Source organism: Ursus arctos, unplaced genomic scaffold (assembly GCF_023065955.2).
Source record: "Ursus arctos isolate Adak ecotype North America unplaced genomic scaffold, UrsArc2.0 scaffold_6, whole genome shotgun sequence".
NCBI lineage: Eukaryota > Metazoa > Chordata > Mammalia > Carnivora > Ursidae > Ursus > Ursus arctos.
This window is the reverse complement of record NW_026623078.1, coordinates 82204360-82226135: the sequence shown is the minus strand read 5'-3', so window position 1 is coordinate 82226135 and position 21776 is coordinate 82204360. Positions and strand designations below refer to the sequence as shown.

The following is a 21776-nucleotide window of genomic DNA, read 5'->3' as shown; positions in this document are numbered from 1 at the left end:
GGGGGCTCCTCCTAGATAGCTCGTATCTCCCCATTACACATGGTGGCAAACTGAGGCTTGGAGAAAGTGCGGACACCTTCCAAAGTACACACCGTGAGAGCATTCTAGATGAGGAAAGTGGGTCCATACTAGAGCCTCTCTGATCCTTTCCTTCATCTGCATTATGGGGCAAGAACCTTTATCACAAAATTCTTATTTGACAAAATCAGGCAACTTGCAGAAAATACTTTACGCAGCACCAAGAATATAGTAAATTATTGCTGTCTACACAATTTCGTATCTTCGGAAAATTCAGCCTGCTTTGAGTCTTTCTTCCCCTTGTTCGTTTCTCATCCTAGACGTGGGCTATTTTAATTTTGTTCCCTCCCATCTTCTCCATCCAGCCCTCGTTATTGGCCCTCAGGTCTCCTGGTTTGGAAACGAGCACCCTGTCAAGTTGGGTCCACCATATGCTGGGCAGCGGCACCCACTCCCTCTGCTTCCCGTGCTCGGTAGAAAGCATATCAGGCCTTGCCACCCCAGGCCCCTTAGCACTTTCGAGATGGCGTTTATACTAACAATGGTCAAGTCATTTTTAGTTCCTGTTCTTAATCATTACGCGTGTTAGGAACCGTGCAAAGTGCTCTGCATGGAAGACTCATTTAATCTGTCCATCCTGTATCAGTTTTGTGCTGTTATCAGGGCTCGTGTTGTAGGGGAAAAGGTAAGGGACTTGCTCAGAGTCACACAGGTAGAAAGTGAAGAACAGGGACTCTTGCTCCATTGGCCATTGGGCTGCTGTTGCCTCCATAGCACAGATAGATAAGGAAGGACTGTAGACTGGCCCTGCTTTAGGATTAGGATAACTGGGTCCAAGTCTGGGCTTTCCAAGAGTGAGCTGAGTGACATGAAGTGTGTCTTCCCGTCTCTGTGTCTTTTCCTATAAAGAGAACCTCTGAGCAATGACATCCAGTGGACACACCATGGTCCCATTGGACAGGTACATTGGGTTCCCCTTATGGAAGCCCAGGCTTTCTGTGTTTGGCTGATGGGGTCTCAAGCTGTCAATTTCTCTCTTGTTTTTCAGGTAATGAACCAAAAAGATCATGTCTGAAGTACAAGGAACGGTTGAGTTTTCTGTAGAGCTACATAAATTTTATAATGTGGATCTCTTTCAGAGAGGGTGAGTACGCGTCACTGTATCTGTCGGTGTGTGTATGCGTATACGGTGGGCCCTTGACCAACACGGGTTTGAGCTGCGCAGGTCCAGTCGTACGTGGATTTTTAAAGATAGCATAGCACTGTGGATGTCATTTCTCTTCCCTAGGATTTGCTGAATAACGTGTTCTTTCCTCTAGCTTACTTGAGAGTAAGAATACAGTGTATAATACATTCAACATACAAAATATGTGTACTTGACTGATTATGTGATCAGTAAGGCTTCTGGTCATCAGTAGGCTAGTAGTAGTTAAGTTTTTGCAGAGTCCAAAGTCCTATGTGATTTTCGACTATGTGGGTGTGGGTGGGTGCCTCGAACCCCACCGTTGTTCAAGGGTCCCGTGTGTGTGTGTGTGTGTGTGTGTGTGTGTGTGTGTGTTTCTCCTGGCAAGAAGTAGAGGTGGTAAGGACAGGTGGTAGGACATTTTGGATTAATGAGGAAAGTATTTTCATTATTTTTCCTGCCAAGTGGAACATCCAAACATTTAGCGCGGTTGAAAATCACCCATATATTGACAGACTTGAGAATGCTAATTTCTCTCCTCCCTCCTGCACTTCCGTCTGCCTTCTCTCTTCTGGGCTGTTTTTCCCAGGACGTAGGTACATCAGTCAGTTTTAAAGGGAAGTAGATTCATCAGAAATGAAGCTTGCTTGTGTAGCTCTGAGAAAAAGGGGTCTGCACGATCAATATTGGGAGAAGCCATCTCCCCAAAACTGCATGTCATAAGACCCATGCCTAGATATCTCAAGACCTGAAAACTTGCGATGTCCTCTTTACATACAGAATTAAAATGTAGTTGCTTGCGGTATTGGAGGATGTGTTCTGAATTTGGTATTTTAGACGCGTGATCTCAGTAGGTCTTCAGGATAAACTTCCGTCTCAGGGTCACCGCAAATATTAACAACATGGAACGGTTCTGAGAAGTAGCTGGTCCCGCGGCAGGAGATCCGTGTACTCCCAGTGGCGGCCGCTGCTTTCCTGGGTTACAGACCAGGAAACCTAAGTTCACAGAAACTGAATTTGTGATAGGCTCCAGTTAACAGAGAGAAACAGGAGGTATCCGTGTTGTGGAAAACTGACCTCCATGCTTCAGAGCCAGAATGTAACTCCAATCCAGAGTTGGGGAGAAAGAGGAACAATAGTTTTATTGCTGTGCGGGGCCAAGGAGGCGGCAGCCACCCATGGCCTTCAAAGATCTGCAGGAGGAGGGACTGGGCCACTTTATTGGGAAATACAGGATCTGGCTGGTTTCAGCAGGAATTGTGGACGAGCTGCCGGCATCCTCCTCTGTCATGGGTCCTTCTCAGGGCTGTACCCAGTTCCTGAAACGCCGGTCTAAGAAGGGAGGAGGGGAGGTTTGCGGAAGAGAGGAAGAAGGGTACTTTAGAATTGAGCTTTGCTGAAGCATCAGTGCGGCCATTTTGATTTTGGTTCAACTTTATGGTTTTAAGCGGTTCCATCTGTTGGTTGGTTTTTGCTCCATAACGAACCACCTTGCTGAACCGTAGTGGCTTCAAACAGCAGCTTTCCATTTTGCTCCTGATTCTGGGGGCAGGTAGTTTGCGCTGGGCTCCAACTGCCTGGTTCTGCTCAGCTGGCATGGGCCTGGCTGCCCTCACCGCGGGCTGCGCCAGGACTGGGCCCTCGGCTGGGACGCGGCAGAGAAGCCCTACAAGCAGGAGAGAAAACACACAAAAGGAGCTGCTACCTAGCCTTAGACTCACAGAGGGGGGTTTCCGTGGCCTCCTGCTGGCCAAAGCCAAGTGCAAGGACAGGCTGGATTCAGGGTGGAGAAGTAGAGACCAGCTCACACTTGTGCCGTCTGCTGCCCAGGTCAGTCTCCAGTTTCCAAAGGATGTATATGACGGCCCCTGGTTACATAAGGGGAAATTCGGTGGCCGGGGCATTTTGGTAGGTGACCTGAAAGAGGCGGTGAGGGGCACAGGGAATGATCCTGGGACCAGCTATGTTCCAGGGACCGGGGCGGGGGGGGAGGCACACGAGGGGTTCTGATGGGTTTCTGCAGCTGAGTTTTGAGGAGGCAAAGCTCTGTGCATCGTCCAGGAGTTTATTGCCATCAGTCTGCCCCTCCTCACTTGAGCAGAAGTTGTGCAGTGTGGTGAGAAGAGTCTGGGGTTGGGGCCTCCTGAGTCTTGGTTTGGTTGCTGCTTCCTGGAGCCCCTTTGTACCTTCCCCTGTTCTGCTGTTCAGGTTCAAGAATGTCATGTGTCCATCATAGTGTTAGACACTTCTGATTATTTCCTAAAGCCTCATCACCAACCATAGCGTGAGTGACAGTATCTTTATTTTGCCTGATGGGTAACTTGGGATCAGGGTGGTGGAACTGTCCGTAGCCCTAACAGCAGACTGGGGATCTGGGGCTCAGTTGCTTGTTTTCTGTTATGTAAGCTTGTACTCCAAAGTGGGCTGCCTTCTCCCCAGGGCTGCACAAAACATCCATCAAGATGTGGGGAGAAAGTATTAAAACTTCCACTTATAATTGTTCTCCTTAAAAATCAGAGAGAAATCAAACTCCCTTAATAATCAGAATCCGGACCGACCCTGGAAATCTTTGGTGTCCACACGGCACACAGTCGTGAGTTCCACTCAGTAACTCTGGCACCAAATAAAAGAGGGCGTCCCACAGCACAGAGGACTTGATGACATCACCTCATGGGGCAAATACCACAGTTTGTGACTGGGCAGTTATGCACATCCGTAAACTGTCATAAAATAGCAAGTGGCTTACAAGCAAATATGGTAAAACAATCATGAACTGAAGGTACTATTACGAATGAAAGCATAGCAAACAGCAGGAAATGGCAGAACCACACTGGTCTGCTCCCGCACAGGCCTGTTCACATATACACTGAGACGGAATGACAAGCTGATCAGATTCAAAAATAGGAAGACTGAGAAATTTGAACTTATTTAAACAACTTATTTGATACATGGGTTTGTAACCATAATTCTTCATGATACACCTTATCCTGATGGTCTTCTGGGTCTTCCGGTATTGAGTAAGTCTTGTATGAAATCGTCACCATTCGCAGGACATTTCAAGGCGCACATCCAGAACTTGGAAGAGGGCCCTGCGCAGTTGGTTAAGGAGTTCACAAGACGAGTGTGGAAACCATGACTCACTCAGCCAGCCCAAGATCCTCTAAGCCTGTGTGTTTTGGGGAGTCTTCTTATGTAGCCGTGCTCACCACGGAAGTCTAATATGTAACTAGACTAAATTAAAAACAGAACATCGAATTACTGTAACAGGCATATTTTTAGTAAGAGCAAAAAGGTTATGTGTTCCTTTAATATAAAAAGTAATTTTTAAAACATGGATTATTACATTCCTTATCTTTTGAAAGATCCTTTTCTGTACTTACAATGTGTATTGCAAGGAGTATGCAATCATAAGGGTATGGGATTATAAATAAATATACGTATATTGGGGTTGCATGCTTAAAGATGTTTTTACTGTAGTTATGAAATTATTGACCATTGGTGACCATGGGTCTAGTGGAACAAGGGCTCTCACAAATTTCTTCCAGCTCTTCATGCCAGCCCTTCATGGTGTTGGTACCTTGATGTGGATGAAGGCATAATCTTCTGATCAAACATGCTTGCGATGGGCTTCATAGCAGCCATGCCCATGAATATGGGCATCATTTGGAAGAAGGCAGTCAGACCTCTTAGGGGGATGGAGTGGGTTCTTAGATCTCTAGAGCCCTGTCAGCAGTAAGACCTTGAAGTTCAGAGTCCCCAGTCCCTTGGGTCCGGTCTGAAGAGAGCCGTGGATAGGCTAGGTGCAGGACCAGCCAGGATTCTGCATCTTCCAGAGGGGTGCCCGACAGGTGGGGTCCATGCTGCTCGATCGCCAAGGGTTTTCCTGCTCCGAATCCCACAGGAGCCATGTTCATAGAGAGATGTCGTGACTTTACCCAGCAAACACTCCATGGGGAAGTGATGACTGTAATCCAAGCCTAGCAGGCGAGGTGCACCCCAGGTGAAAGAAAATGGAGGATTTCCACATATCATTGAAGAAAAGGAAGGCTGCGTTTCAGGAGGCTGGCCCATTTTTGGGTGCGAGGATGTGCTCCAAAGGTTCTTGAGAGGTAGAAATTACTTAGGGGTTGCAAAGGAAGGAACGTGTCCTTCCTCAGACTAAACTTGACTGTGGGCATCCACATTCCAGCAGTTTCTCCAGATAATGGGACATGCCCCTTGCACCTCCATCCTGATGTCCCAGATCATCACCGCCCGTTCTGGCCAGGTAGACACCCCCTCTTGATTCCTTGTGAGATGCTGCGTCAGAACCACGTGGATGCAGAACTGAGGATACTGCGTGAGATTCTGCCCCGATCAGGGATTGCTTGCTTCTAGCACGCTTACGTTCGTGGATGGTTTTTCTAGTCCCAGGATGCATATTGCCTTTTGGTGATGTTTGCTGTGAGCAAACAGTCAACTTGCATTTATTCAAAGTCTATATTGTCCGAAGCAAATTCTCCAAGGAAAAGCATCTCGTGAAACCAGTCGACAAGCATTGTGAATTGTCAACCCGTGCTTGGCAGCAAGACTCATCCTGACAAAAAGGGCAGGGGCAGGGAGCCAGGCACTGGGGAGCCAAGCTTGGAGGTCAGACCTGAATGTGAAGCCACACTCTGCCACTTGTAGGCTCTGAGAGCGTGAAAATGTCCCTTTAAAACACTCTGAGCCACCATTTTGTCACCTGTACAATAGTGATGACTGTATCACGGGGTAATCGGAAGTCTTATGGTATTAACCGCATGAAGTAACGTATGCAGAGCAGCTGGCGTGCTGTCTGGTATCTAGCACATGCCGTCTAAATTGTCAGTACTGCTAACAACGACGCGACCACCTTGCTTTCCTGTTTACAGCCCTCCAGCCTGCCCATGCTCTCACCTAGCTTAGTGTTCAGAACCCAAACGGTTTGACCTTAAACTTCTGTGCTTTATTGTCTGTGCTCAGATCGTTCTTGACCCTCCTCCTTTCAAGGGAATATCTACCTTGAGAGTTCTACCCTATTAAGTTCTAGCTTAAATGTAATCTCCTGTCCAGACTCTTTTTTACCGATATATATCTACTGTATTCAGCCCAGTTTATAGGAATCCTTCATTCCCATATTTTTAAAAGCCTGCCTCTCCTATGTTTTATTCCGCCATCCACTGACACAGTCCTCACTATAAACCCTAGTCCACATATTCTAAAGTGATAGGCTCTAGAAACGCGAAGATGACAGACTCTGCCCTCAGAGTGTTTACCAGCCAATGAGGGAGGCAGATGCACACAGGAAATGACCACGGTGTGGGCTAAGTTCTGTGACAAAGACAGGCTTCCGATGCTAGGAGGAGCAACAGCAGGGGGAAGCCAGTCTGTGGGCAGAGTCAGAAAAGGCGTCCCAGGAAGAGATCACACAGAACGGTCTCTTGAAAGGTGGGTGGGAGTCAGCCGCGCAGGGGACCTGGAAGGGCAGGACCACAGAATGGCTCAGTGGTGTCAGGAAGCAGAGCCCACCAGAAGGCCACGGGAAATTGAAGTGTAAGAAGGAGGGAGTGGAGGGTCACTGAACTTACCGCAGCCTGTCTCTTGTTAGACTGGTAGTTATAGGGAAGTTAATGTCAGTGCCACAGATGTTCTGAGATGGCAGTGGTGGGGGACAGAGTCGGGCTGCGGAAGGGAGGAGCGGTAATGTCTTGTCTGGCTTTGTCTTCTTGTCAAGTGGCTTGAGGCTCCCTAAGGGTAAGGACCTGATCTTACCGGACTTTATATGGCCTGTGCCCGGCCCGCCACGGAGCCTGGCATCTCCTAAGAGATCCATGACAGCTGGTGTAATTTTCTACTTCTTTGACAACTTCCTGCAACTCAGATGGGGGTCACATGGGTCTTTATTAAATGATGCCAACAATGAGAAAACAGTTCCTGATTCCTAACGAACCGTTTACATCAGTGCATCTCAGAGTGTGGCCCGCGGGCAGCAGCGTCGCCATTCACTGCTGTTGGAGCTGCAGAATCTTGGCCGCGTCCCAGACCTACCGAGTCCAAATTGCTGCTCATGAGGCTTCACAGGTTCCCCAGCTGAGCCTGATGAACAGCACAGGAAGTTTCTATGACAGCATCCACCTAGGCTGTGTGCAGCAGTCATCTGCAGAGCGGGAAAATCCACCCTCCAGGCTACTTAGACTTCTAGGGTGGGACCCCGGGCACCAGCACTTGTCAAGTTTCCCAGGGAGTTCCCAGGTGGAGAATGGCTGGGCTAGGACCACATGCTGAGTCACCTCGGCCTTGCTTGGAGACCTCTTCTTCCAAAGAGAAGAGACCCAGGTCCCTTTCTTCTTAGCAGGACTGTGGCATCTCCCCTTCCCCAGGAGAAGACAGGACCTTGCCTCCCTTTGCACACACATGCGTCCTGCTCAAGAGCCCATGGAGATTCCGTGTTAGCTTTCCAGTGTGGATTCCGGGAGCCAGAAAGCAGAAGGGAAGGTCTTACTTCATTTATAACACTTTTCTCATAAGGAGATACTTAGGTGATCAAGTATAAAGTACACAAGTATAAACCCCCCACTACATGAATATTCGTAGTCATCAGTTTATTAAGAGCTCATTGATACTTATTTAAGAGCACGTGAGCCTTCATTCCCAATATCGTTCACTGAAAGGGAGCCAACGTTTGTCCTTGAAAATGTATTCCAATTTCATTTTAAATCTTAAGTCAGACAGAGCTCTCCATCAAACTGGCTTCTTTCTGAGCGAAGGTTTCCCCTGACGTTGGGATTCATCTCCTGGCCTTTCCTACACGCCTTCTCTACAATCTCACCTAGAAGATTTTCTGCCCCGAGGTTTCAGATAATTACAGATACATTCTGTCCTACCGACAGAATAGTTGCACAGAAAGACCTACAATCAGGATTATCAGATCTGATGTCTAAGGTCAGACACTCATGGAACTATTAGGATTGAAATCCCCTTTGGACAAACTCACCTGCCTTTTCTCTACCAGAGTGAAAATGGTTGAGTCGTAAGTCAAGGGATTCCTGAAAGAAAATGCCACTTGTGTTTATGCCTCGACGTCCCCATCACAGCCTAATGGCCAGTGACAGCCAGCTCCCTGTGAAATGACTTAACCAGCCCTGATGTGCCTTAATAGACTCAGAAATACAATTATCTTTGCTTGCCAGAGATCAATTAATTGATTTGTCTGATTCTGTCAGAAACAATCCTTTTCTTCACTTCTCTTATTAAAATGTGTTGTGATCCTTTTCATTCATTCCCTCACTTTTGAAAGGGAGTAGGGATTATAAACGGTTGAGAGCCCCATTGGATGTCCAGCTTTGCCGGGTGAGGAGAGGCCAGGATGGCTCTGGGGGGCAGGACACATGTGAACCCACTGGTGACTATCTCCAGGGTCTTGGCAGTAGTGCATTTGCTGCCGAGACAGAGTGTGCGCCCTGATGAATGGCCGGTGGGTCCAATTTTCACAGCACAGAAACCATGGCGCTAATGCACCATTTCAGGCCCATGGCTTTCCACGTGTGCAAACACACAGGTTCCCTTTACTTTTGTATAACTCAGTGTGATTCAGGATTTTTATCACTCAGAGTGAAGGGTTCCATCTTGCTCGGGGAATGTGGGTCAGCTCCACGGTCTCTAAGAATTTAAATTCCATAGTTGTGGTTTTAATAACCATTTGATCTCTCCCTCCCTGTAAAAAGGCATTATTAGAATTATTCCTATAATGGTTACTCACGTATTTATGTAGTTGGCCATCCTGGATTATTTTTCTAGCAAATCCTCATTGCTGTCAACAATGGTCCTGTCCCATTTTTCCTTCTTTTACCTTTGAATCTGTGACTTTCTGAGCCTGCTGCTTTAAGCCTTTTATCCTCTTAAGCCCTGGCTGAGGACAGGCTCAGCAGGTCTGGGAGGAAGAGACCCTTCCAGGGGGCTGGCGCTGCCTGTGGAGATTAACATGCTTCTGGTGAGCTCAGAACCGCCCACGGGGGAATCAGAGGTGAGGCAGAAGCCCTGGGCAGTGCGGCCCTTTCTAGTTTTGAACTCAAAGTGGTTCTTGTGAAGGCCTCTCAGGGGAGGGAAAGGCCTCTGGTCCCGAAGGTGTTGAGGGAAAGGACCACAGATACAGATCTTGATTCGGATCCTGTTTTTTCTGTTATTAGCCAGGTGTCCGTGGGCAAGTCGCTAACCTTTGACCTCTGTTTCTTCACTGGTTTTGCAGGATCATATTAGAAGCCAGTGAGGTGATATTTGTAAAGCTCCTGGTTAAACTGAGGTCACGACCTTGCAGGGCTAGTCAAGATGGCCCGAAACGGACCGCTGATCTGGTGGGTGACTTGGGTGTCCCTGCCTGTGTTTTAAGCAGCTGCTTTAATAGTCACCACAACTAATCCCCCAGGAAGAGGGGAAGGCTTCTTGGTTTTAAAATTGTTTTTAGGGCCACCTGGGTGGCTCAGTCGGTTAAGCGTCTGACTTCGGCTTGGGTCATGATCTCAGGGTCCTGGGATGGAGCCCTGTATGCAGCCACGTAACATCGGGCTCCCTGCTCAGTGGGGAGTCTGCTCCTCCCTCTCCGTCTGTCCTTCCCCCTGCTCGTGCGTGCTCTCTCTTTCTCTCAAAGAAATAGATAAAATCTTAAAAAAAATTTTTTTTTTAAGTTGCCAGTGGAAAACCTAGTGGACACCATGCTGGTTCGGATTGGCCTCACTGTGGGAAACCTTGCGTCCTGTTCTTTACCTCATACTTGGGACCTCCAAAAAGAAAATGCCACCGTTCTTTTTGTTTCCAGCCTTATTGAGATATCATTGACTTGTAACATCATGTAACCCTAAGGTGTACATGTGCTGGCTGATTCGGCCGATGTGTCTATTGTGAAAGGATCACAATAAGGTTAGTTAACGCACCCATCATCCCCTGTAGTTGCCTCTGTGTGTGTGTGTATGTGTGTGTGGTGAGCACATGTAAGTTTACTCTTTTATCAACTTCCAATGCACAATACATTTCTAAAGAAGTAATTGCTTTGTGGACTCTTGTGAAATATAGTCACTAGAGATAGACTAAATCGCAGATGTTTCTTTTCTAGAAGGTTCTTTGAATGGATCTTGAGTCAGAGTAGATGGTATAAGGGAGTAAGTTCCTTAATGGCTCTTGTTTGGTTTCATTGGTTATCCAATATTGCTCAAAAGCAATTTTTAAATGCATTTATTTTATTTTTTTATAATAATTTTTTATTATATTATGTTAGTCACCATACAGTACATCCCTAGATTTTGATGTTAAGTTCCATGATTCATTACTTGCGTATAACACCCAGTGCTCCATGCATTTAATCAGATTTCCTCACACACATAGGCACAAATAAGGTAATTTTGCCTAGTGAAGGAATCATGGTGACATTTATGTCTTTTTTTTAATAATAATTTTTTATTTAGTCACCATACAGTACATCCCTAGTTTTTGATGTAAATTTCCATGATTCATTGTTTGCGTATAATACCTGGCGCTCCGTGCAATACGTGCCCTCCTTACTACTCATCACCAGCCTATCCCATTCCCCCACCCCCCTCCCCTCTGAAGCCCTCAGTTTCCCAGAGTCCATAGTCTCTCATGCTTCATTCCCCCTTCTGTTTAACCCCCCTTTCTTCTTCCCTTTCTTCTCCTACCGATCTTCCTACTTCTTATGTTCCATAAATGAGTGAAACCATATGATAATTGTCCTTCTCTGCTTGACTTATTTCGCTTAGCATAATCTGCTCCAGACCCGTCCATGTTGCAGCAAATGTTGAGAAATCGTTCTTTTTGATGGCTGAGTAATATTCCATTGTATATTTATATCTTGTACTTCTCCTAATTTTTCACACTACACATATTACTTTTATAATCAAAATTCCTTCCCACCTTCCCTCTCCATGTCCCCTCCCCCTCCCTCTCCTTCCCTCCCCTTCCCTGTACCTTCACCTCTTCCTTTCCCTCCCTCCCCCATCCCCTTCCTCCTCTTCTTCCTCTCCTTCCTCGCCCCTCCGCCCTCTCTCCCTCTCCCTTCCTGTCCCCCTCCCTCTCTCCCCTCCCAGGGTCCCTCCCTCCCCTCTTCCTCCCTATAACCCTCCCTCCTTTCTTCCTCCCCTTGTCCCCCTTCCTCTCCCTCCTTCGCCTTCCCTGTCCCTTTCTCCCTTCCCTGTCCTCCTCCTCTCCCTCCTTTTCCCTCCCCCTCTTGCTCTCCCCCTCTTTCCCTCCCTCCCTTCCTCTTCTTTCACTGAGCAAATACTATTTTATATGCACACGTGTTTTCCTTTGCAAAAATGTAGTAGACCAGTTTGTTCTCTATTTTTTCTCTTTTCCTGTTGGGAACACTTCCTGTAACCCTGTGTATTCCTTTACAACATGCATAATAGCCGCAAAGGATTCCCTTACAGCGTTCAACCATAATTTACTTAACCGGTGCTCTCTTCTTGGACATGGTCTTATTTTTAAAAAATATTAGAATGTATTTTATTGTTGAGAATTTGTCATGACATTTTTTTAAAATTAGGAAATGTTTCACGCTTGATAGGAAAAACCAATTACCCTGAAAATGACTAAATTTTGCTGCTTCTCATGCTTTTAAGTCCCTGATAATGTTGATGGAGGTTAATACCGTGGTTGACCAAGCACTTTTATTATCCAACAAGGGGAGGAAGGACATGACTTTCAGCCTAACAGTCCTCACTCTCAGATCTCTGTTCCATCTCGTCCGGAACCCCTGTGAAAGGCGCAGTCTGCAGCTCCAAGGACTTCAGCCCTGACTTGGGGGCTCCGTGGACTCGGGCAGTAGATCTCCACCCCTTCCGTGTGAGGAGCTCTTAGGAGCCGCAGAAGTCTGAACATCGCCCCTCCAGCCAATGCCGGGGTCTCCATGGCTCCACCGGCCCCATGTGCTGACATCAGGTCTCTGAAGTTCCTGTTGGAGGACTTGCAGGAAAAGGAGAGTCACCAGTTGACAGCTGGCCCTTTCCCGCTCTTCCTAAAAATAGGCTGATCTTTGTGCTAGCCAGCACACTCTGTGTTCCCTAAACGGGTGAAATTCTCGGCTTTCTTTGAAAAACTCTCTTTCATTTCATTTGATGAAACCATCTCTTGAATTCTGTCTCAACCCACTAGAGTCAACCAGAATTTCACTGGAGAAGAAAATTTAAAAATTCTGTATCGCTACAAATAACCTCTCATAATCCCGTAATTTGACGGGGAGTGTTATCCGTCCATTGTGAGGACGCAGAGGCTCACGTAGGCTCAGCGGCTGCTTGGGTTCACACGCTTGGCCAGTGGCCAGAGAGAGGGGTTCTCTCGGGGGTGCCTGGACCTCAGAGTCTGGGCATTCCGTCTGTACCCCACCAGGCATGTTTGTTTCCCTGGGGCCGGACTGGGTGTTCCGATGTTGTGAGGTCTGTGTCACTGCTTCCATAAATACTCTACTTGGAACAACAGAACTACGGAGTACTGCTGTCAAGGGGAAATCAGACTCAGACGTGCTTTCCTTGCTGCCCGCTACCCGCCTGCATCTCTTCCGTGCATAATGAGAGGATGATATACGGGGAATTCAATCCTCCTGGCCAATGAGGGTCAGGCAGGAGGGGTACTTTCTCAACCAAGCGTATTCACACCTCCATGACAAACGTTCTTCCCCGAAATAGAACCTTCACAGATGAGCATTTGCTCCCCCATTTTCTTACCCACTAGAACTTTCCCTAAGTCATCCTCCTCAAGAGGAAATATGTGGCGTCCCTCCCACGGAGTTCCCATTCACATCCCTTCTAGTGAAGCAAATCGGTGGCATCTCCTGTTCCTCTGTTTATGCATTTATTAACTCGTTAATTTACTCATTCGGGGGACACTGAGCTCTAGTTTTCCTCAGCGCTGCCCTAGGAACTCTGGCAGAACAAGGAGAAAGACAGAGACATGAACTCAGGTTGTCTGAAGTGGGCTGCGGGAGTCAGAGATGCAAGCCAAGAGAGTGATGTCCCCAACGGGAAAGCAGGGCTCAAACAAGGGTGCCCCCCCCCTCATCCGGGGGGCATCAGGACAGGTTACCTGCAAAAGGGGGCTCACCAGGCTCATAAAGACTGGGAGGGGGCCCCAGGCATTGAGATCCCCATGTGCAAAGGCCCAGAAATGAAACGCATGACATCTCCTGGAAAGTACCACGGTATTCAAGAAGGCTGCGTAGAGGTGGTCTTTTCCATAGAGTGGGAGGGGGTGTTAGCCCTGGTCATCGTGACGGGCAGATTTGCTGTGTCCTGGCGACGGATGGCACCTTGTAGCTGAGGGAGGGCTAGGGGACAGTTGAAGGAAGGACATTATGGATTGCGGGGACTGTAGAAATGCCTCTTTGGAGGGAAAGAGGAGGATACTTGGGCTGGGGAAAATGATGACGGTGGTGAGGCTAGCTCAGAGGAGAACACTTGGGTGATGCTGAAGCAATGGAATTGGAGAATTGGGGCTTTTACATAACGTGGAGGGGAGAGAGGAGCTGCCGTGGAAATCAGCTGTTCCCCTGGGTGAATTAGTAGATGAAGCCGAGGTAGGGGGGGACTGGGCAGTCAGGGTAGATGTCATGAGTCCACAGTCCAGAGGCCACAAGGGAGCGGAGTCCGAGGACAGGCAGATATCTAGGGATTCATCAGCTCAGGGATGTTCAGTGACTTGTGACACTTTGTGAGCTCAGACTGTGTGTCAGGAGCTTTAGGACCTCAGTTAACGTGGTGCTATTGACTGCTCTATGAGTTAGGTATTATTACTTTCACCTTCCAGATGGGTAAACTGAGGCCCAGAGATATACCTGGTGATCCCACAGCAGAGCCAGGGTTTGAATTCATGTCTGTCTGTCTGCAAAGCCAGGATGATCAACACTGTTCTGTATGTGTTGGCAAGGCAGATGCCAAGAGAAAAATCACCATTTCAATACATTTGAAGGTGGAGAAACATGCAAAAATGTCTGAGCTCAAGCTGTCGAGGAGGTGTCAGAAGCACCAGAAGAGAGGAGAAATCGCTGACGGGAAGAAATGCGAGAGCCTGAAGGAGGGAGCATCTCCAGGCTCGCATGTTGCGGAGGGATCAAAGGGTGTGGGGACCCAGACTATCTTGAATTTGGCCTCAGGTGGTCAAGGTTCACCTTCATCAGAGTAGTTTGGATGGTGGGAGCATGGAGCCAGAGAGGCTGGTACGCAGACAGGTGTGAACTGGCCCTGCAGAGGAAAATCTCCCCAACTACCGGGGAGAGAGGACTCCTGACTTGGGCTTTGCTATTCAGTGTGATCAAGACACGTAGAGCCGCTGGGCGTGGCCATTCCCCACCTGCTGCCCTCTGGGCTGATGCTGCTGGGAGCAGAGGGTACCGAGAGGGCCCCTGGGGCAGGCAGAGTGCATACCAAGGAGCTGGAACTGTTTCTTGTGGGGTTGGTGCAGGGGTGGGGGGTGAGGATGGGATGTTGGAAGCAGGTAAGTGATCAGATTTGGATCAGAACGTCATTCGGCTGGAGTGTAAGGCAGAGATTGTAGCCGGAGGACCAGTGTCTGCTTGCTGGAGGGTTGGCAGGCATATATTTGAATTCATAGTTACTGGGGGAGGTTACTTATATGAACGGGGTGGTGATGACGCAGGAGACATTTACCGAGCCGCGTGACAAAGAGGTTTCTTACCGCACTCCAAATCCTATTGATGAGCGATTTCTAAGGTTTGTATAAAGCACAAATCCCACCACTGATCTCTCTTCCCGTGGCTTAGTGAGCTGTAGAACCGTAAGAAACAGTCATGAAATGGAACCAGAGTGCTTTATTTATAGCTGGGATGGTTCCTAAGACTCTCCCAGTGCAGGGTACTGAGCAAACAGATCGGGCAGGGAGGGTTAGGCGTAAGCGTGGAGGCCGAGGTGGGATTGCTTCCTGTCTCTCCCCACTCCAGCAGAGATAAATCTTTAGACTCAAGTGTTTAGAGGTAGCAGGGAGGGAGAGGAGAAGGAGAGAAGATGAATGAATGTTTGGGTCCCAGGAGGGGCCCAGGGTCCATCGGCTGAGCTGTAGTTACTGAAAACAAGGAACACACTGCAGGTAGAAGACTGTATGGTTCTTGATATGTAAGGCGAAGTAACCCCGCCCTTTATTAAAATGCATCCCATTCATTGTCACATTGTCACTGCTTCTCTGTGGACACTCACTTCCCAGGCCATCCAGTCCCCTGGGTTTAAATGCCATCCGTGTGTCACTGGCTCCCTCGTTGATGTCATCAACCTCTTCCCTCTTCCAGACTTCAGACTTGCCCAGCATGAGTGGGACTCATTATCATCTCGCTGTCCAAAGGACACCCAGACCAAATGCCTGGTCTCCCACCCTCCCTCCCAAACCTCTTCCGTCAGTCACCCCACCTCAGTTAATGGCAACTCCGTCCTCTGGTTGTGGAGATTAACATCAGAGAGCAATTCTCAGCTTCTCTCTGCCTCCCACCTCATGTCACTGCAGCCAGAGATCCTGTTGGCTCTGCCTTCAAAATGCATCCAGAAGATGACATTTGTCACCCCTACCGCAAATGCCCCGGTCAAGCCACCATCTGTCCCGTCTTAATTTATACAATTGTCTTCCCTGTCTGGTCTCCCTGAGGCCGCCCTTCGCCATCCCTGGTCCCCCACAATATAGAGGCCTGACGGTCCTTCTAAAGTGATGCTCCTTTGCTCCAGCTCTCCAAGAGCTCTTCAGTTTGCTGTGAATGGAGCCAGAGTCCGTGGGACGGATACTTATTCTCCCCTCTTTCATGTCCTGCCTGCCACAGAGGGGTCTCTGTAGCTCCTTGATTGTGCCGGACATGATCCTGCAGTAGAACCTTTGTGCTGGCTGTTCCTAGTGTCTGGAATGTTCTTCCCTTCACTCTTTCAAAGCACTGCTGCAAGTCCCCTCCCGTAGCGGATGCTGTGACCTGCTGCCTGGGGACCTCTAGCCGTGTGGCTGGGCACCTGCTGCCCGGGGGTCTCTAGCTGTCCAGCTGGTTACACGCTGCTGGGCACCTGCAGCTGGGTCCCTCCTCAGAAGGGTTACATCCGCAGGAAGTCTCCACCTTGCCCAAAGTTGCATGCAACCCCTCCCCCTGCTCTGGGGCTGTTGACATCCTGTGGCTGGTTGATGAGCGCTGCAAAGGTCTGTCCCCCTTGCCCTGATCAGGGGCATCTCTGATGGACCATCCCAGGTTCTGGGCTGGCCATGGTTTGACCGAATCTCCTGTTGCACTTACAGCTCCATCCATCTCTCCCGCCCTCCAGTCCTACCTTCCTCGCTCCCCCATGGGGGTGTTCCTGAGATCATGCCTCAACATGCAGATCTCCAACTCAGAGACTCTTCATCAGGTCTGCCTGATGAAACACAGATTTGTACAGTACAGTGCTGTAAATGTATTTTCCCTTCCTTTTTTTTATAAAATATTTTTTATGTATTAATCAGAGAGAGAGAAGACGAGCTGGCGGGAGGGGCGGAGGGAGAAGCAGACTCCCCCCTGAGCAGGGATCCCCATGTGAGGCTCAATCCCGGGAGCCTGGATCCCAACCTGAGCCCAAGGCAGAGGCTTCACTGACTGAGCCACCCAGGCACCCGTTTTCTTAATGATGTTATTAATAATATTTTCTTTTTCTCTGGCTTGCTTTATTCTCAGAGTGCTGTCTATAATACATGTAACATACACCATATGTGTTCAGCCACTGTGTTATCAGGAAGGCTTCCAGTCAACACTGGGCTGCTGGCAGTTAGTTTTAGCAGAAGTCATAAGTAGCAGGTGGATTTTCGACTGCACGGGGGTCAGAGTCCCCCAGCCCCCAGGTTGTTCCGGTCAGCTGCACATGATTTGCATGGCTGGCTCTACTTTGTATGTCTTAGCCTGCAGAAAGGTTTGCTTCTATGGGGTCCCAGACACGCCTCTGTTGAGCTTATCCACCCATCTATCCACATATTCATTCATTTGTTCCTTTGCTCTTCCTGACATCATGCCTGTATCAAATAGGTCATAGGAAAAAAAAAAAAATGAACCAGCTCGTGTTTAGCCCCTGCTGTATCCTAGGGATGGAGCCAGGCATTTATCTACAACGTTTCATTTAATTATCCTGGAGAAGCAGATATTATCTTTCCTATTTTACACATGAGCAAACAGCCTTCAACAAAGTATAAAGCAGAAAATCTTACTTGAAGGCACGCAGGCTACTACCTCTCTGAGCTTTGCACCTGCCCCCTCTCCTGCTTGGAGCGTCCTTTCTGCCTGTGATGTTCTCCCTTCTAGCTCCTGCCCAGATTTCCTCAGGTCTTCTCAGATGCCACCTGTCTCGGGACACTGATGGCTCGGCCTGGGTCAGGAGCCTCCTTCAAGCTGCCCTTCGTTCTACCACTTATGCCGGTCACCTCCCTCTTGTACTGTAAGGGCCTGGCATCCGGGTCCTCTCAATTCCTACTTCCCAGGCTTGCCCCTCAGGGCTCAGTTAAAGCTTGAGGGTAAGTGGATGACTTGGGTTGAAATATTTTGGCCCACCTCACCGAGTTCTGGAACACTACAGTGGTATTTATTGTCTACTGTGTAGTTGAGACAGGTCTAGCCATGTTTATGGTTATGACGCAAGTAGAACAGTCCCTGTTCTCACGAATACATGGGTCCGGTGGGAGAGATGGCCATTCAACCTAAGCCCTTTGCTAAGTAGATGATTCAGCTTGGACTGCATGCTATGATATAGAGAGCAGGTGGCCATAGGAGCAGGACAGGTGACACCTGGTTTAGATTAGGGCTCAGCAGAGGCTGAGGAGACTTGAAGATTACTTTTAAAAATAGCTAAATTTGAGTGAGAAGAATGAGGTCAAAGGAGGGGCAGGCAGAAGGGATGAGGTCCCAGGCAGGAAACACCTTGTCCAGAAAACACACCAAGGTCACCGTGGCTGCTAGAAGGTGAGGGGTGTCAGATCATGCGTGGCCTCTGTGCTCTAGTGAGGCTCTCCCGCCGCGGCACATTGGGCAGTCTGCCTTTGAGAACTACAGGTGACCACACGGACTGAACCTCAGAGTCATTCTTGACCCGTCTGCTGTTGTGACTCTCCCTATCCTTCTTGTCCCTCGACAATGCCTTTGACTTACAGGCACCAGTACCCCAGATCCGGCTGCTCTCCCCACCGTCCTCACTGGGGCCATCCCAGTGCAAGCCATGTCCGCTCTCATAGAGCCTGCCATTGCCGCGCCCTGCTCTCTCAGGGGCCTCTCTGTCCCCACTCTCCCTGTGTTGTCAGTACAGCAGCCAGAGTGTACTTTTAGAAGCTGAGCCAGGGAGTGGCACTTCCCTGCACCAAACTTCCCAAGGACTTGACTCCCCGCTTCTCTCAGAACAGAAGCCCAAGTCCTGGTGATGTCCCATGAGGCCCTTCCTGACCCTCTGGCCACTCCAGCCATTGTCCTCTTCCTCCTACATGGCCCCCTGGGGCCCTTGGGACACTCCCCTCTATCTGGAACATTCTTCCCGGTATGTAATTTCCCACCTCCCATTAAGTGTTTGCTCAGATGACCTTCTGTAGTTACCCTTCCTTCACACCTGCAGCTTCCTGCCTCTGCCCCCCAGCAAACCACGGAAGTAACTCCTCTGTGACATCTGCATTCTTTCTTTCTTTTCTTTTAGTATTTTTTATTATATTATGTTAGTCACCATACAGTACATCCCTGCTTTTTGATGTAAAGTTCGATGATTCATTAGTTGCGTATAACACCCAGTGCACCATGCAATACGTGCCCTCCTCACTACCCATCAGCAGCCTGTCCTGCCCGGAAAGGGAAGCCGTGCCAGGACAGGGGTTTTATCTGTTTGCCTTGCTGGTGGATCTCAGCACTGAGGGTACCACCAGACAGGCCGTGAGTACACGACAACTGTGTGCTTCATACATAGACGGAATAATGGGGAGAGACATGGTGCACTGGCATTTTATTTTTATTTAACTGTATTATTATTATTATTATTTTTAGTAATCTTTACACCCAATGTGGGGCTTGAATTCACGACCCCAAGATCAAGAGTTGCATGCTTCTCTGATTGAGCCAGCCAGGCTCCCATCTAACAGCCAGGGGAACCAGCCACTCCCCTAAATGAAAACCCACCCCTCCTTTTCCACCCAACCCCTTTCCTTCACTCCCTTCAAGCAGAGCAGGGGTCTGGCTTCCACGGGAGGCCGCCGAGTAGGGATTCGAGAATATGACCATGTTCGTGTAGCTGCTTATTGAACAAGCAAGGGGGCAGGGGTTTGTGGTCTGGGAAGGAATGCAGGTGGAGGTGCTTCGGGTATTGAGGAATTTGTGTTATTACAATGACAGAGTGTGACAGAATTGTAGAGATGGGATAGAGGAGAGGTGGTCTCTAGCAATGAGGAACTCAGGGGTCCGGGGGATCTGATATCCTGCCCTACACCAGGAGAGTAGCTGTGGACCAGAGAGGCACACGGTGGGTGAGCCAGCTGCCCCAGGTCCCAGGAGAAGGTCTGTGGACAGCAGGGATAGGCAGGATGGGGAGAGACACCTAAGCGGCATGGGTTCACAGGTAACGCTTGGACAAGGGGCTGGGGCCCCAGTGGTCTGGAAGTGGCCACGGGAGCCAGGAACTCCCAGACGTCACCTCTGAGCCCAGTGTGCAGATGAGATTTTAAGAAACTGGTGCCCACTGCCAAGGGCTTGAGGGAGCCCGTCCTCGGGAAGCGCAGGCTTTCACACAACAAGGAGACACAGGGAACGTTTCAGGGCTTTTGCTGATCATGAAATGAGAGTTCCAGGGGACACAGTGGTCTGGGTCAGGAGGTAGCAGAATGATTAGGGCATGGTCAAGGGCAAGGAAGAGCAGAGCATTCCGGGAGGCTCGCGTGGTGGAAGATAAGCAGTCTTACCCTTTGAACGTTGGCCAGTGAGAACACAGGGTAAGAGGTTCTAGAGCTGGTCTCGTAGTGGAGACTGGCCCCGGCACACTCATTTCCCCGTGCGTGCCGAGGCTCAGCCTGGGAGGTAAGCAAAGTTCCTGCAGCTTCGGGTCAGGCCTGGGGGCCGTAAACAGAAGGCATTGGTGGGATGGAGTTAGCTCTGGAGCCCCGAGGCCCCTCTAAGGCCCACCTGTGGTCCTGGAGATTGAGCTGTGTGCTTGGGAAGCTGAGGTCAGGGTGTCCTTGCCTTGGTGTGGCTGCTCATGGTGGCTGAGGAAGGATCCAGCAGAATCATGCCTCATGTTCCTTCTTGCCTGCATATCCCAAGACCGAAAACCCAGGGCACCATGAGAGTCAGTTCCCTCCGTGGCCCGCTCTGGGGTCAGAAAGCCCTGCAGTGGGCGGGGAAGTCTCCCTCTCCTTCCCAGCCCTCCATCCCGGGTTTCTCCCAGAACCTTCTCAGGACACGCCCTCTCGGCTTCTAAAACTAGTGGTCAGGGGCCCAACTCTTCAAGGAAGGAAACGCATGCAGACTTCGGGAGCCAGTGCGCGTCTGTTGCAGCAAGAACTTAAGGAAGAAAATGATACTGGTCTATAAACACGCATAGACTTTGTGGTGGTCGCTTCTGAATTCTGTGGGCACGTTTGTGGAAGCATGTGGCTGTGCGTGCATGTGTGGCTGTGTGCAGGCATGTCTGTGGTCATGTGTGGCTGTGTGCAGGCGTGTCTATGTGCATGCATGTTTGTGGTCATGTGTGGATGTGTGCAGGTGTGTCTGTGGTCACGTGTGGCTGTGTGCAGGCACGTCTGTGGTCACGTGGCTGTGTGCAGGCATGTCTGTGGTCACGTGTGGCTGTGTGCAGGTGTGGCTGTGTGCATGCATGTTTGTGGTCACGTGTGTCTGTGCACATGCATATTTGTGAGTACAGGAGGCTGTGTGCAGACACGTTTATGGTCACATGTGGCTGTGCAGGCGTGTGGCTGTGCGCATGCATGTCTGTGGTCACGTGGCTGTGCGCATGCATGTCTGTGGTCACGTGTGGCTGTGTGCATGCATGTCTGTGGTCATGTGTGGCTGTGTGCAAGCGTGTCTGTGGGTACATGAGGCTGTATGCAGGCATGTCTGTGGTCACGTGTGGCTGTGTGAAGGCGTGTCTGTGCACATGCATATTTGTGAGCACATATGACTGTGTGTGGGCATGTTTGTGGATACTCATGCATGCTCGATTACACAGATGGGCAAACAGGTATACCTGAACCCTGTCATGAGGAACTGGGGACTCTGGGCTTTGGGGAAGGACCCTGGTTCTGCTCCTTTCTTGTGTTCCTTCCCCCAAGTGATTCCTTGATTATCCACCTCCCTGTGCTAAAAATGAAGTCTCTCTGAGTGTCACAGTCTCCTGCTCAGCCACCCTCTCCGACGCCCTCCTCTCTCCCAGGGGTCTACAGAGCTGTGTTCTAAGAACAGCTGGAGTACCGAGGATGCTTTAAAGTCACCGGAAGGGCTCCTTGTCACAAGCACAGGTTAAAGCACCACCCCTTTCTCCGATCTGAAAGGAGTCTGTGCCTCTTGTCTCTTTGTAGCTGGCGCGTGAATTTGAGGTCAGAGCAGGGATGG

General features: G+C 49.4%; 1 protein-coding gene across 1 annotated transcript in view; it reads left to right on the top strand.

Moving 5' to 3' along the window:
- Positions 1-1085: 1085 nt before the first annotated feature.
- Positions 1086-21776, top strand: part of FAM135B (family with sequence similarity 135 member B) — a 177864-nt gene continuing 157173 nt past the window's right edge. Inside the window, exon 1 of the mRNA XM_026495372.3 lies at positions 1086-1162. Coding sequence (XP_026351157.2) covers positions 1086-1162 — 77 coding nt within the window. The remainder of the gene's footprint in view (positions 1163-21776) is intronic.